The following is a 13,790-nucleotide window of genomic DNA, read 5'->3' as shown; positions in this document are numbered from 1 at the left end:
AGAGTCCGCTGTCCAGCTATAAAGAACAAATGCATGCCACCATTTAATTGTATTGTACACTATGCGATTATCACTGCACATATGCTGTATCAGCAATAAGGATAAAAGGTTATTTGTGAAATAACCCTACCACCCCAAAAAAAATAAAAAAAAAAATAAAAATCCACTGCTCTTGGTGGGAGTGGGACACATTATAAAGTCAGATCCCATTAGAAGATCCATCATTGGTGGGCTAATCTGACCCCGCTCTAATAAGATTTGTCCACAGACCAGATGAAGCGGTCACACCTTACCAGAGGTACACTATTGTGTAAGTTATAGTAGAATAAGCCATTGGCCTAATAAAATATTCCCTAATAACATGGTCAATACAAATACAAGAAAAAAATATATACAAACAGATGACAAATAAAATTTAGATTTGCAAAGATTTATTAGAAAATTGACAAGTGAAGACATAACATCCAGTGTTTCTTATTGACATCGTTGGAAATTGGCATTCTAATTTTCATACTGTAACATTATGTATGGTTTGATTTTCTTACTTTGGGTAGTACCCCACAATTTTTAGAAACAATGTACTGATGAGGTGTCAGCCAATCAGATATAAGGCTTGACGAGGGCCTGAGCATAAAGATAAACAGCAATCCGAGGTAAAACAACGAGATCCTGGGAAAGGTTTCCATCATCAAGGCACCACTACTGGCAATCAAACACTTGATAAACTTGCCGTTCAGACAGATAAAACGAATATATAAAATGTAATCCTTCTTGGTCCAGAGAGTCTACAAAAGTATACGAAGGGCCTCGCAGATCCAGCTGCATGCTTACGTTACAATACAAAAAAGTTACTTGTTCAGAGCACAATATTTTCAGCTGTGGTCTGGTGTTTTGCCATTATCCACGACTCCATAACACTGAATGGCACAGATAAAACCTCTACACATAGACAGTCAATTTCCATTGTACTACTGAGAGTTCACAAATGGCTGGAATGAACAGGGTTCCATGGCATCACCTGTCCATTAGTGACATGAAGGGTATCCACTGGTTCCTGGATTTACATTCGGCGCAGTAATTGAAGACCTTATCTAAACTTGAGCACTTCCAAGGATTGTTGTGGAGACTCTATTTAAGAAAAAGGAACAGTTAGAATTGGCAAAACACACATAGGCTCAGTTTAGTAATAACTCACTGCACTATTTACTTCTAGAAGGATAATACAACTAGAAATTTAGAACCTTTTTAAATGTTCCGGTCAAGTATAAATCCCTTTCCTTATGGCTCATAAGGGCAGTTTGGGTTAACAGAACCCCCATAATTGGAGCCTTTTTTTATTAGTCAGAGCAGAGAACAACCCTCACTCTGAAGGACTTTGACTTCATTGAAAGTTAGCAGATATTCTATTGTTAACAGCCAAACCAGACAAAGCCATTAAAGAATATAATCCTAGACTACCTGCGCCTGCTGATGGATCTGGAGGACAAATTTAGACTAACCAACTACCCAAAAATGTATTATTGGAGAGCGTCTGCAACCAAACAAGCCATTCTGAAAACCTGTACCACTATAGGGTGAAAATAAGGTCTATAAAAAGTGAACCTAATTTGTTTCCAAAGACATAAAAATGTTGCAAGAAAACTCACCGATACTAGGATGCAATGCAGATCCATGGGCTCGGAGCTTGGTTCAATTTCACTATGAATAATCTCCGACAGGCGTTGGAGTCCGGATAATCTCAAAATGTGGATGTCATTGTCGCAGCAAAAGGCTTGTATCAGTGTAAAGTGGATGCTTAACGCAACGTCATCTTCATGTTCCGGATCCGATGCTAGAAGACATAGCACCACACTGTCAGGATCTCTGAGAAAAAATGAAAATAAATCCGTTTAATAGACCATAAATATGTACTAGAACATTTCACCATTACAGGTTGTGGTCATGGTAGAAGAATACGAACATTTTCTGGGAAACGATTATGTCTAGTATCAGAGGAAGACTGGTCTCACACTAGAGCGCTAACCCCTCTTATTTTTCCAATCACAAAGGTCTCCATTCCCGGTTCAGGGCCCGCTGCACTGACGGGTCATCCATAGTAGGCCCACTAAAGAACTTGACGTTTGTGATTTTAATATGTCAGGTTCCTTTCACATATACAGTTGTAAAGAGGTCTTGTTATGTGTAAACAGAAGTTATAGAAACATAATGATATCGCTAGACCTGTTGATCCCTTTTTAACCATTGCTTTACCTTACTAGGCCCTTAGGCCACCGCAGTAAGCACAGGACACCATGCATTGAGGTCTATGAAGCGTAACACTCAACATGAATCACAGGTTAGAACGTAGAATGGTTGGAGACCTACCTGTCCATCAACTTTGCGGATTCATAAACGCCGATAGTCAGAGAATCTCGTCTGTGCGCAGTAACCAGGACGTCCTCTAGAGCGGTGGCCACAGGATGCATCCTATAAACAGAGACACAGCAGGTGACACATTGTACAGATGCCACACAGGGCAGGCAGCAAGTAACAGCAGTAATAATGTGTGGATTAGGAGAAGGTACTACCTGTAGAATACACCTATGCCCATGCAATGGAAAGAGATGCTGATGCTCTATGGCATGTAGTACTAATACACTGCGGATATGTTATGTAGCATGCTTATCTATTCAATATGCAACACGTGATCTCAAAATGTATGCATGTGATGTACTATTATGTATATGTAACATTGCGGATAGTACGCTATGCACGCAACCTGTCATACTTCGCACTGTAGGCAATGGATATCGTAGAACATAGCAGGACTTACGTTTCGTTGTGGTTGTCACAGGTATCCATATCCTCCAATGTCATAATGTAAGAAGAATCCTTGTTTGTCGTGGTGAGGAATAATGTAGTGTGTTGTAATAATCCCGGCTGCTGCTGCACTGTACTCCCGGCAATGCTGAGTTTCTATGGTCCACACTGCAGCCTCCGCTCCTTATATGTGCTGCCGGCAGTAGGCGGGGCCAGACACTGCCATTGGCTCTTCCCGCCAATGACGAGACGCCCACACACCGCTCACTACTGAGGGATGTATGTGGAGGCACAGGACGTGACAGGCTGACGACAAATTATATGGCGCGGGCAGCTTGCCCCGTACTCGGCGCCTCAAACTTCTTATACATGTGTTACATAAAGAGCACGCAACCAGAGCATTCAAAGTTCTAATATTAAGAATACGTACATTAAATGCCAACGTCCCCTGGCACGGGAGAGGGATACAGTGCAGGGCAACCTTTTCATATACCCATTTTTCAGTCACAAGAGACCCATTACACTGTAAATCACACTGCCCCATAAGTCCCAACCACGTTGCTCATATAAATGCCAACCACGCTTTCTCCATAAAGTGCAGCAACATTCCCCCCATAAATGCCAACCACGCTGCAAGCAGTAAGCCCACATGTGAGCACTTGAGGCTCCCTAGGATTCCCAGAAGTAATAATTCCAGAGAGAGGGTGGCATTTGGTATAAAAGTGGTACAATGTAACAGACACTGGCGTAGCTATAGGGGTCGCAGCGGTCGCAATTGCGACCGGGCCCCGAAGCCAGGGGGGCCCACGGCCCCCCGCACCACATCAATAAAAAGTTACTATAGTAACTCGGGCCGCGGGCCCCTGTTACTATAGTAACATACTTTACTTACCTTCCTGGTTCCGGATCGCAGCGGAGGTCCTGACGTCAAGCGCTGTGCGCAGCGCATGACGTCACAGCGCTATGCCGCCGCGCACAGCATCGAGACTACAGAACTCCCGCCGCGGCCGAAGAGGAAGGTAAGATTTGCCCTGACTGGCGGGGTCCGGGACCCGCCAATCAGCTGTTTTGAAGGGGCCGCAGCAGTCGTACGAGAGCTTCTCCCCTTCATTCCTGTCACTTCATTCCGGTCACACTGTGAATCGGTGTCGGCGATTCACAGTGTGAGCGAGTAGTGAAATGAAGGGGAAGCAGCTCTCGTACGAGTGCTGCGGCCCCTTCAAAACAGCTGATTTGCGGGTCCCGGGCGACACATCAGCTATTGATGGCCTATCCTGTGGATAGGCCATCAATGTTTAGGGACTGCACAACCCCTAAGCCTACGATGTAGCAGGCTTAGGGGGCCCATGAGACAGGATCACAGATTGTGTGATCCTGTCTGCTGGGCCCTGTATCTAAGCCAATCACATGGTAGGCTTAGATACATGGCCCATGCGTGATCCTGTCTGCTGGGCCCTGTATCTAAGCCTACCACACTAGGTTTAGATGCAGGGCCCCAGCACACAGTAATCTTATACTGTATAAGATTACTGTCTGCTGGACCCTGTATCTAAGCCTACCTTGTGGTAGGCTTAGATACAGGGTCCCACAGACAGTATCACACATGGGCCCTGTATCTAAGCCTTAGGGTATGTGCACAGACACTAATTACGTCCGTAATTGACGGACGTATTTCGGCCGCAAGTACCGGACCGAACACAGTGCAGGGAGCCGGGCTCCTAGCGTCGTACTTATGTACGATGCTAGGAGTCCCTGCCTCGCTGCAGGACAACTGTCCCGTACTGTAAACATGTTTTCAGTACGGGACAGTTGTCCGGCAGCGAGGCAGGGACTCCTAGCATCGTACATAAGTATGATGCTAGGAGCCCGGCTCCCTGCACTGTGTTCGGTCCGGGACTTGCGGCCGAAATACGTCCGTCAATTACGGACGTAATTAGTGTGTGTGCACATACCCTAACACACGTGTTACTAATCATTTTTTGTGTGTTTTCTTACAGGTTCGGTCGTTGGAATACGGCGGATTCCAGGACTACTTCGATGACGGCTTTTTTTTTTATTAATAAAATGGTTAATGAGGGTTGTGTGGGGTTTTTTTTTATTTCAATAAAATATTTTTTCTATGTCTTTGTGGTTTTTTTTTAAACTATATTACTACCGCCTTAGTAATGGCCGCCGGCTGATTGACAGCATCCATTGCTAAGGCGGGGCTTAGTGTTAGCAGGTGCAGAGGCTAACACTAACCCCCTTTATTACCCCGGTACCCACCGCCACCAGGGGTGCTGGGAAGAGCCGGGTACGATCCAGTACCTGACCATCTGTAGTGATGGTCGGCCACTGGGGTGGCCGCAGGCTGGTATTATCAGGAGGGGAAAGGCCAAAAACAGTGGCCCTTCCCACCCTGGTGATGCTAGGCTGCTGCTGCTTTATTGTATCTGGCTGGTTATGAAAATGGGGGGGACCCCACGTCATTTAAAAAAAATAATAATAATTGGAAAGAACGATGTCGGGTCCCCCCCAATTTTCAGAACCAGCCAGATACAACACAGCAGCAGCAGGCAGCATTATCAGGGTGGTAGGTGCCACTGTTTTTGGCCTTCCCCAGCCTAATACTACCAGCCTGCGGCCACCCCGGTGCCTGCCCGTCACTACAGATGGTCGGGTACTGGTTTGTACCCGGCTCTTCCCAGTACCCCTGGTGGCGGTGGGTACCGGGGTAATAATGGGGGTTAGTGTAGCCTCTGCACCGGCTAACATTAAGCCTCGCCTTAGTAATGGAGGTTGTCAATCAGCCAGCGGCCATTACTAAGGCGGTGATAATAAAATTTAAAAAGATACAAGCACATAGAAAAAATATTTTATTGAAATAAAAAAACAACCCTCATTAACCATTTAATTGAGAATAATAAAAACGCCGTCATTGAAGTCCTCGAATCCGAAGTCCAACAACCGAACCTGTAAAAAAACACAAACACAAAAATAATCAGTAACACTATAAAGAAGCAAAATTATTATTCTTACCTATCCTGGGTCCAGCGCTGGAGACGCAATGTCAGCGAGCTGGGCCCTGTATCTAATCCTATCATGTGTGATACAGTCTGCTGAGCTTTGTATCTAATCCAATCATGTATGATACTGTCTGCTGGGCCCTATATCTAATCCGATCATGTGTGATACTGTCTGCTGGGCCCTATATCTAATCCTATCATGTGTGATACTGTCTGCTGAGCCACTGTATCTAATCCTATCATGTGTGATACTGTCTGCTGAGCCACTGTATCTAATCCTATCATGTGTGGTACTGTCTGCTGAGCCACTGTATCTAATCCTATCATGTGTGATACTGTCTGCTAAGCCACTGTATCTAATCCTATCATGTGTGGTACTGTCTGCTGAGCCACTGTATCTAATCCTATCATGTGTGGTACTGTCTGCTGAGCCACTGTATCTAATCCTATCATGTGTGGTACTGTCTGCTGAGCCACTGTATCTAATCCTATCATGTGTGATACTGTCTGCTGGGCCACTGTATCTAATCCTATCATGTGTGATACTGTCTGCTGAGCTGTGTATCTAATCCTATCATGTGTGATACTGCCTTCTGAGCCACTGTATCTAATCCTATCATGTGTGATACTGCCTTCTGAGCCACTGTATCTAATCCTATCCATAGTTTATAGGGTCGTAGTGCTATAGATATGCTATGCTGTCTCCTATACACACTTTTTTTCGGGTGGACACATATGTATTGGGGCTATTTCCCTGACATTTTAAGCCCTGAGGGTATGTTCACACGGCAGCGTCTGTTACGGCTGAAATTACTGTGCTGTTTTCAGGAGAAAACAGCACCGTAATTTCAGCCATAATGGCATGCGCAGGCGTCTTTCGCTGCGTCCATTACGGACGTAATTGGAGCTGTTTTTCTATGGAGTCCATGGAAAACGGCTCCATTTACGTCTGAAGAAGTGACAGGCACTTCTTTGACGCGGGCGTCTTTTTTACGCGCCGCCTTTTGACATCGACGCGTAAAAAAAAATGACCGTCGGCACAGAACATCGTAAGACCCATTCAAATGAATGGGCAGATGTTTGCCGACGCTTTTGAGCCGCATTTTCGGACGTAATTCAATGCTAAAACGCCCGAATTACGTCCGTAAATAGTGTGTGTGAACCAAGCCTTAGTGACGCCCCGGCTGTTAGTGCTGCATTGTTGGGTCACTTAGGAGACCCAGCGATGCAGCTGAAAGCGGACCGTCGGCCATGAGAAGTTTGCGGGGGGGGGGGGGGGGCCCAGTAAGAATTTTTGCATCGGGGCCCATGAGCCTCTAGCTACGCCCCTGGTAACAGACAAACATAATTGATACCATACCATCCAAGCAGGAACAGTTGTAGAGTGGGCATAAAGATTTAGCAAAGTTTAATTTGACTGATAACGTATTTAACGTGTTAAAGGGTCAGGTTATCTGTAGACAGTTGTCAGCACTGGACATATGTAACAGAGTAGTGATAATGAGGGCAGTAGTCCACTGAAGAAAATCACAGCCACATTGGGACGGCTGTGCAACTGACATAGTGGTGTCCAATATATAATAGCCAGTGGTGCTAATAAGCATGAAGCGTAGAGGAACCAATAAAAAAAGTGACATGTATGTGGCTAATATGATGGGTGAATATGGGTAAAGGAGTCAAGCCAGGGGCAGACATACCAGATGTGCAACCTGTGCAGCGGCACAGGAGCCCAGAAGGCGAGGCGGGGCGGGCGGGGGGCAGCTTCCTACTCTCCAGTAGATGGAATATAAGGGGCTGAGCTAATGGATTTCATGGCTCATAATTACTGGTTAATTGAAAAAAGAGGAATAAAAGGGGGTGCTCTATCATGAGCTACTGGAAATCTAAAGGGGCCCATACGCAGTTCTTGCACAGGGACCCTCTGCTGTCTGAGTCAAGCACAATGGTACCAGAACCGAATAAGTTAGGGTTATTTTTTGGTTGACACGGATGCTTCCATGGATTGCGTATTTCACTGTATGAAAGGGGTTGTGCTCTTTTTGTTAGAAGGGCCCTCTGAAGATTAGGGTGTATTGGTGCTGGACCCCCCAATGATCAGATGTAATATGTGGGGGAATCAGCAGCAGTACATAGCTCCCACTGTGGGCTGCCTATGTAATGCATAGATGTGCTCGGTCCTCCAGAGTAGGAGATGCTGCTTGTACCTACTCCCCACTAATGGGAGTCCTGAACACGCCCCCCCCCCCCCCCCTCTATTAAATATCTAATGTTCTTTTTTTCTAAAGCAGAAAATGTATTTCAGGAATATCTCTAATGCCAGCGCTCTTAGTCCTTGATACTGATCTGGCTGTAAATACCTGACGAGATTTAATTATTGATGTGGTAAGTAACATAGAAGATGTAAAACATGGCATGTCGTCAGAACTACTTGACCTAATATGTTGGATAAGAGCTCAAGAATTATGTGACAAAAAAAAATCTGCTCTCGGGACTGACCATTATGAGTAGAAGAGTAGGACAAATGGGAAGATCACTCCATACATAGGTGTATCATATATAATAAAGTCTTCCCATTACTTGTGACTCATACAAATATGGTGGCTCAGTATAAGAGCTTTACCCTCAGATAGCGATAGAGAGACTGAGACGTGGCTAAGGAGATGTTCATGCATGGGGCTTTTCACTAGGGTAAACACACAAATGTGTATTGATCCTCTGGACCGGTGTATACATACAAGTAGAATTGGTTCACGCTACCCTACCCCACTCGATGTCTCTCCTCCCTTTTAGTTACCAACCTGGGAATGTCAGTCAGCCATTTGTACTCTAAGGCTAGAGCTACATGGCGACTTTGATGCAACCAAGGATCGCTCTGTTGCCCTGCTGGTATCGCAGCTAACGAAAGTCAATGTGTTCGCTTTGCGACCCGCAAGTTGCCGCGAACACAACTCCACAGTTGCAATAAATCCAAACCTGCTAGACTTTTTGCAACTGTGGTGTCGTTGTTGCAGCAACATGTGAGTCGCCAAGTGACAGCATTGACTTTCATTACCAGTGACTCAGGCAGGGGACACAGCGATCTTTGGCCGCGCAACTTGTATCGTGGCCAAAGTCGCCATGTAGCCCTGGCCATGAGGCCCTTTTACACGAGTTAATGATCGGGCACACGATCGTTCATATGAACGCTCGTTCCCGATCATTGGCCTGTGTAAACAGGGCAATAATCAGCCGATTGGCTAATCGTTTAATTTATGCAGCAGAAAATATTATCGTTGTCGGCAGCTCATCTCCCAGTGTAAACAGGATGGGCTGACGACATGATAACGAGCGATTGTAGTACCGATCGCTCGTCCCCATACATTACTGATCATAGCTCCTTGTGAAAGGCATAAACGAGCGCCGATCAACGAGCTGTCCCGTTAATCAGTGCACGTTGCTACGGACAATTTGGTCTAATATTTATTTAATGTTTCGGTTAATATTTAGGCTTTGTTAAAAATTAAATATTCTATGTGGAACAGACGGCCTGTAGCCTTTCCCTGTCATTTTTTCATCACTGATTTTAATGCGGGGGGACATCTCCCCCCCCCCCCTCTCAAAAAAAATAACAATTGCTGTTTTCCATATTAGGAGGTTGCAGAGAAACATGGGCCATTGAGCCTGAGGGGGCCCAAAAAACTCCCTCTGCCCCACATATGGAGACCAGTACTATAAATGATTCCTGATTTTGTGTTGGGGCACAGGAGATCTATGACTTGGCGGCTGATTGTAGGAATTTTAGTACAATAGTGGTATGAGTCTAGGGCCCACCACAAGCCCCTAGGACATTCCTACAACTTATGATTGTATTTACAGGTCTAAAATCAGTGAAACTGGGATGTTTACTCTCCATGATACATAGTAATGGCCTAAGATGAATAGGAAGGTGTTTTGTTTGTTTTGTAAATGGCTGACCAATGTGCTAAATGGACTAGTTGTACATTCGTCCATCCCAGTATTCACATTCATTACATTGTGTATGCTGCTTATGGGACTTCATTACAACCTGCAAACCTGAAATGACTGGGATTGTATTACTCACTGCCTGGACAGAGCTATAGATAATTGTACAACACCATTAGCACGTATATAACCCGGCACACACAGCGCACACTTTGTACACTACAAGGCATGTTCTTACTTGTAGAGTCAAGCTCCACTTTAATGGTTATATCACATTTACATCATTAGTAAGTCCCTGATATAATGTTATTATCGTAATCTATCTATTATCATGTGATTCAGATATTAAACTTGCAAGGTATTTCATATTCTCCTCAGCAGACACCATTAGGGACATACAAGTACCATATATGCTTAGGGAAGTGTTATGTATTCCGTTCCCTAATATGAATAAAGTAGCTCCAAACCAAAGCTCCACTCTTATACCTTCTGACATGTCATTGAGACATATAGAGCTGCTGTCTCATAAGGAAACCATAAGCTGAAGCAGCATGGATCTCACTAGAGCGATGTCAAACTCACTGATCCCCACCAATTCTATCCTCCAACAAGTCTCAATGACATATCAGAAGATAGCTAAAAGTTGAAGGTAAAATAGATTACAGAATTACATCACTATTTTTCTATTAAATACACAAAATGTCATTATAAAATCATTAAAGTCATTAAAAGGGTTGTCTTATTACAGATAAAAACTTTATTATGAGAGGTCCAGCAAACAGCTGATTTTTTCCAGGAGAAATCGATGTTGGCTATTCCTTTCCCCTGCATTGGCCATTAAAGGGGAAATGAAGTACTTAATGCTGCCATTTAAATGAGTGCCGGTCCATGTTGGGTTTGTGACGCCAGTGCGAGAGCCGTTGCCTGTTGCTGGGGAGCCACCTCGATGACATAGGCGCGAGGCATATGGAAAGGGTTCATTGAAATAAGGCAACCTCTTTAATAACTACAAAAACAAAGAAACTGGCACCACCTACCATCAGCTGTGTGTATGGCTGAAACATCAAACATTTTGTAATGAGATTTAGATCCAGGTCAATAATTAAAACAGTTGCCAAATTCTGTGTTTTGAATGGATATTCTTAGTTTTGTTGCCCCCACATATTGCTTCATGTTAGGCTTCATTCACATCGGCGTCGGATTCCGTCAGACCTTTCCGTCAGGGGAACCCATGAACGGAAACCATAGGTTTGTGTTTGCATTACCATTGATTAAAATGGTAACGCTTCCGTTGCTAATGGTTTCCATTTGCCTCCATTTAGCATAGTCTACTACGCTATTGATCGTGCCAAAGAAACGGAAACCTTGCGGAACGGAGACAAAACGGAAACCATTAGCAACGGAAGCGTTACCATTGAAATCAATGGTAATGCAAACAGACGCTGATGTGAATGAAGCCTTAGTTTATTGTGAGTACATCCATATATTGCACACCTACACAGTAGTGAGATGCACATTTACTGACATAGGCATATTTTTTTTGTGATCCTGGTCATTCCTTTTCCATACCTACACAGCACTTAGCTGGAAGTCTACTACCGCCATGCTGAGTTGTTTGTCCTTACACTGTACAGTCAATAGTCAGTGACTCAAAGTCATGTATTCTCTAAACCAGTTTTGTAACTGTCCTTGAAAAAAAATTGAATTCACGGAGTTGTGTCAATGAAGTGTATTAGCTTACTATATTTGGGCTGTGTTACTGTAGATGCCTTCTTGTGTATGCCATCTAGTGGTAAAATGAATGTAGTGCAGATTTGATTGTCCTTCAATCAGTATGCCATTTGGCTGCTGCTTTGCGCCCCCTTGAGCTAAAAAGCAGTAACAGGCAGTGAATGAACATTTTATCTTGCACCATCTGGTGGTCGTTCATTTTATATAGTTGATAGCATTCCAAATAATATTTTCTATTTATAAGCAGTAGAAATAATCAAGAAAAATACATTTAATTAATTTATAACATATTCTTACACTTTAAGCAACATAAACGTGTATTTTTCTTATGTATCATTACAATGAGTTGTTCTCATATCATTTGTTCTGATATTTAAACTTTTATGGGTATAGGCCGCTTTCCTTCTGTATCGGTCTCTGTAAGTTCTTCATGTAGTATATCTGCACATGTGACTGTCGCATGCCTACCTTCATAGTCTATGTATATTTTAACATTTATTATAAAATCATATTTAATCATTTATTAAATAATCCTCTATTTAATACTTATTTCTATTTTTTTATGTACAGACCCCTGAAGTGTTATGGCACTTTATAAATAAATAATAATTTTGGTTACTCTGTGATAGGAATAGAAAACCAGTTTTAAAGGTCGTCTATCACTAGGACAGACCTTTTGAAATGAGGGCACCTAGTGCGTACTATATGCAAATATTGTCTGCCATTTGCCACGCATATGAATAGGTGAATAGGGCAAGAGGATTATATATAGACACTTTTTTATAGGATGAAGTGCTAGCTTTCTGTACATATGCTAATTTAAAGGTGTTTGTCCTGGTGACAGATTTTGAAACATGGGCAGGTGAAGAGTCAGCACTGAGGTAAAGTCCCCTTGTGTTTGTGGGTGCCAATCCCATAATATGCAAGTAAGATCACAGCAACATCTTGGCGCAAACGGCTGTTTATTTCTAAAGTTACATCTATATTAAAGTGCAATGTTTTGGCAGGATAAACGCTTTACTCAAGCGTAACTTGCTTCACTTTGCTTAAGAAAGGCAGTTTATTTTTCCGAAATGTCGCACTTTAATAAGGCCTCATACACACAGCCGTTCCCGTAATCACGGCCCACGATTGCGAGCACGGCCAGCCGCCGACTGCCGCATTTTTGTGCCGTGCTCCCGTACAAAGTATGAGAGCAGGGCCCGCAAATATCGAAAAGTAGGACATGCTCCATAATTCCCGGCATGGTTCTACGGCAGACACCCTTCTTAGCGATACGGAAAGGTATTCGCTGCCAATAGAACCGGGCAGATCTTCAATTACAGAGGTTTTTTTTACGGTCGTGTGCATGGGGCCTAAGGATGTAGTTCTATAATTCCTGTCATGTTCCTGGGATACTGTGATCTTCTTTGCACATTTAGATGTTTAACATGGTTCTTTCTGTTTGCCAGTAAACCTGTACCTTTACTCAGACTTCTCCTTCTTTCTCTTCTAGTGTCAAACCTAACATAGAGGCTGGCACAAGACTGCTAAGGGAAGTGGGAGAGTACCCAGAACTGAACTGTTTCACTGTCATAGCAACCACTTGCAGCATCCATCCATATGCAGTTAACTCCCCCTAGTGGTGGCTGTATGAAGCCAGACATATTTATCAATTCAGGAAAATAGAGCCCCATATATAGATATTTAATGTCCCCCAAGACATTACTTGAGAGATAATGTGTTGTAAATGTATTTCATGACATTTTTGCACTTGTAGGTACTGTCACTTTAAAATAAGAAATGTGAAGTTACAATGCACTGTGTTACAGCCTATGCAAGAGTGGTTTATATGGGGAAGTTTCCAGAAGGTGGGAGGAGCTTAGGAGATAGAGGGGTGTCCAGTGGCAGTTAGGCACACTTCAGTCTTTTTCTTCAGGGTGCTAGCTGTTTTTCAGACGGCTAGCACCCTGACCCATTCATTTCAATGGGACCATGCACACTTCAGGTTTTTTGACGGTCCCGTTGCTCCGTTCCGACAAAAGTAGAGCATGTCCTACTTTGGTCCGAGATTGCGTGACCGTGAGGCCCATGCAAGTCAATGGTGCTATCAGAAAAACTGAAGGCACACGGAAGGCATCCATGTGCCGTCCGTGTGTGACAGAGCCGTTGCCTAGCAACGGCCGGGCGGGCAGAAGTACATTACAGATATATTACACTAATCGGCAGCCACTTCTCTCTATCCATCACTGATAGAGAGAAGAGGCTGCTGATAAAAATATAATAAAAAGCAGTTCATACGTACCCCGGTCGTTGTCTTGGTGACAAGTCCCT

At 43.8% G+C, this 13,790-nt stretch overlaps 1 protein-coding gene across 2 annotated transcripts; it reads right to left on the bottom strand.

Moving 5' to 3' along the window:
* Window positions 1–414: 414 nt before the first annotated feature.
* On the bottom strand, window positions 415–13,033 carry GADD45B (growth arrest and DNA damage inducible beta). 2 transcript variants are annotated; one of them, XM_075864651.1, is made up of 4 exons: window positions 12,940–13,033; window positions 2,365–2,466; window positions 1,647–1,863; window positions 415–1,128 (listed from the first exon to the last, which is right to left on the bottom strand). In XM_075864651.1, exons 2-4 carry the CDS (start codon window positions 2,463–2,465, stop codon window positions 1,015–1,017), a joined length of 432 nt encoding a protein of 143 aa, XP_075720766.1. In that variant the 5' UTR covers window position 2,466; window positions 12,940–13,033; the 3' UTR covers window positions 415–1,014. The 2 variants fall into 2 exon arrangements, with proteins under 2 accessions (XP_075720766.1, XP_075720765.1); XM_075864650.1 differs by lacking the exon at window positions 12,940–13,033 and adding an exon at window positions 2,813–3,734.
* Window positions 13,034–13,790: the final 757 nt, after the last annotated feature.

This window comes from Rhinoderma darwinii, chromosome 1, assembly GCF_050947455.1.
Source record: "Rhinoderma darwinii isolate aRhiDar2 chromosome 1, aRhiDar2.hap1, whole genome shotgun sequence".
Classification (NCBI taxonomy): domain Eukaryota; kingdom Metazoa; phylum Chordata; class Amphibia; order Anura; family Rhinodermatidae; genus Rhinoderma; species Rhinoderma darwinii.
Note: the sequence above shows the minus strand (reverse complement) of the source record. Positions and strands in the feature narration are given on the sequence as shown.

What these genes read in the sequence shown, in the direction of transcription:
- GADD45B (XM_075864650.1), bottom strand. Translation starts at nt 2,856, where the DNA reads ATGACATTGGAGGATATGGATACCTGTGACAACCACAACGAAAC. An exon ending in TCCGCAAAGTTGATGGACAG is followed by an intron (nt 1,864 to 2,364) that starts GTAGGTCTCCAA and finishes ATTTTTTCTCAG; the next exon opens with AGATCCTGACAGTGTGGTGC. An exon ending in TGCATTGCATCCTAGTATCG is followed by an intron (nt 1,129 to 1,646) that starts GTGAGTTTTCTT and finishes TTTCTTAAATAG; the next exon opens with AGTCTCCACAACAATCCTTG.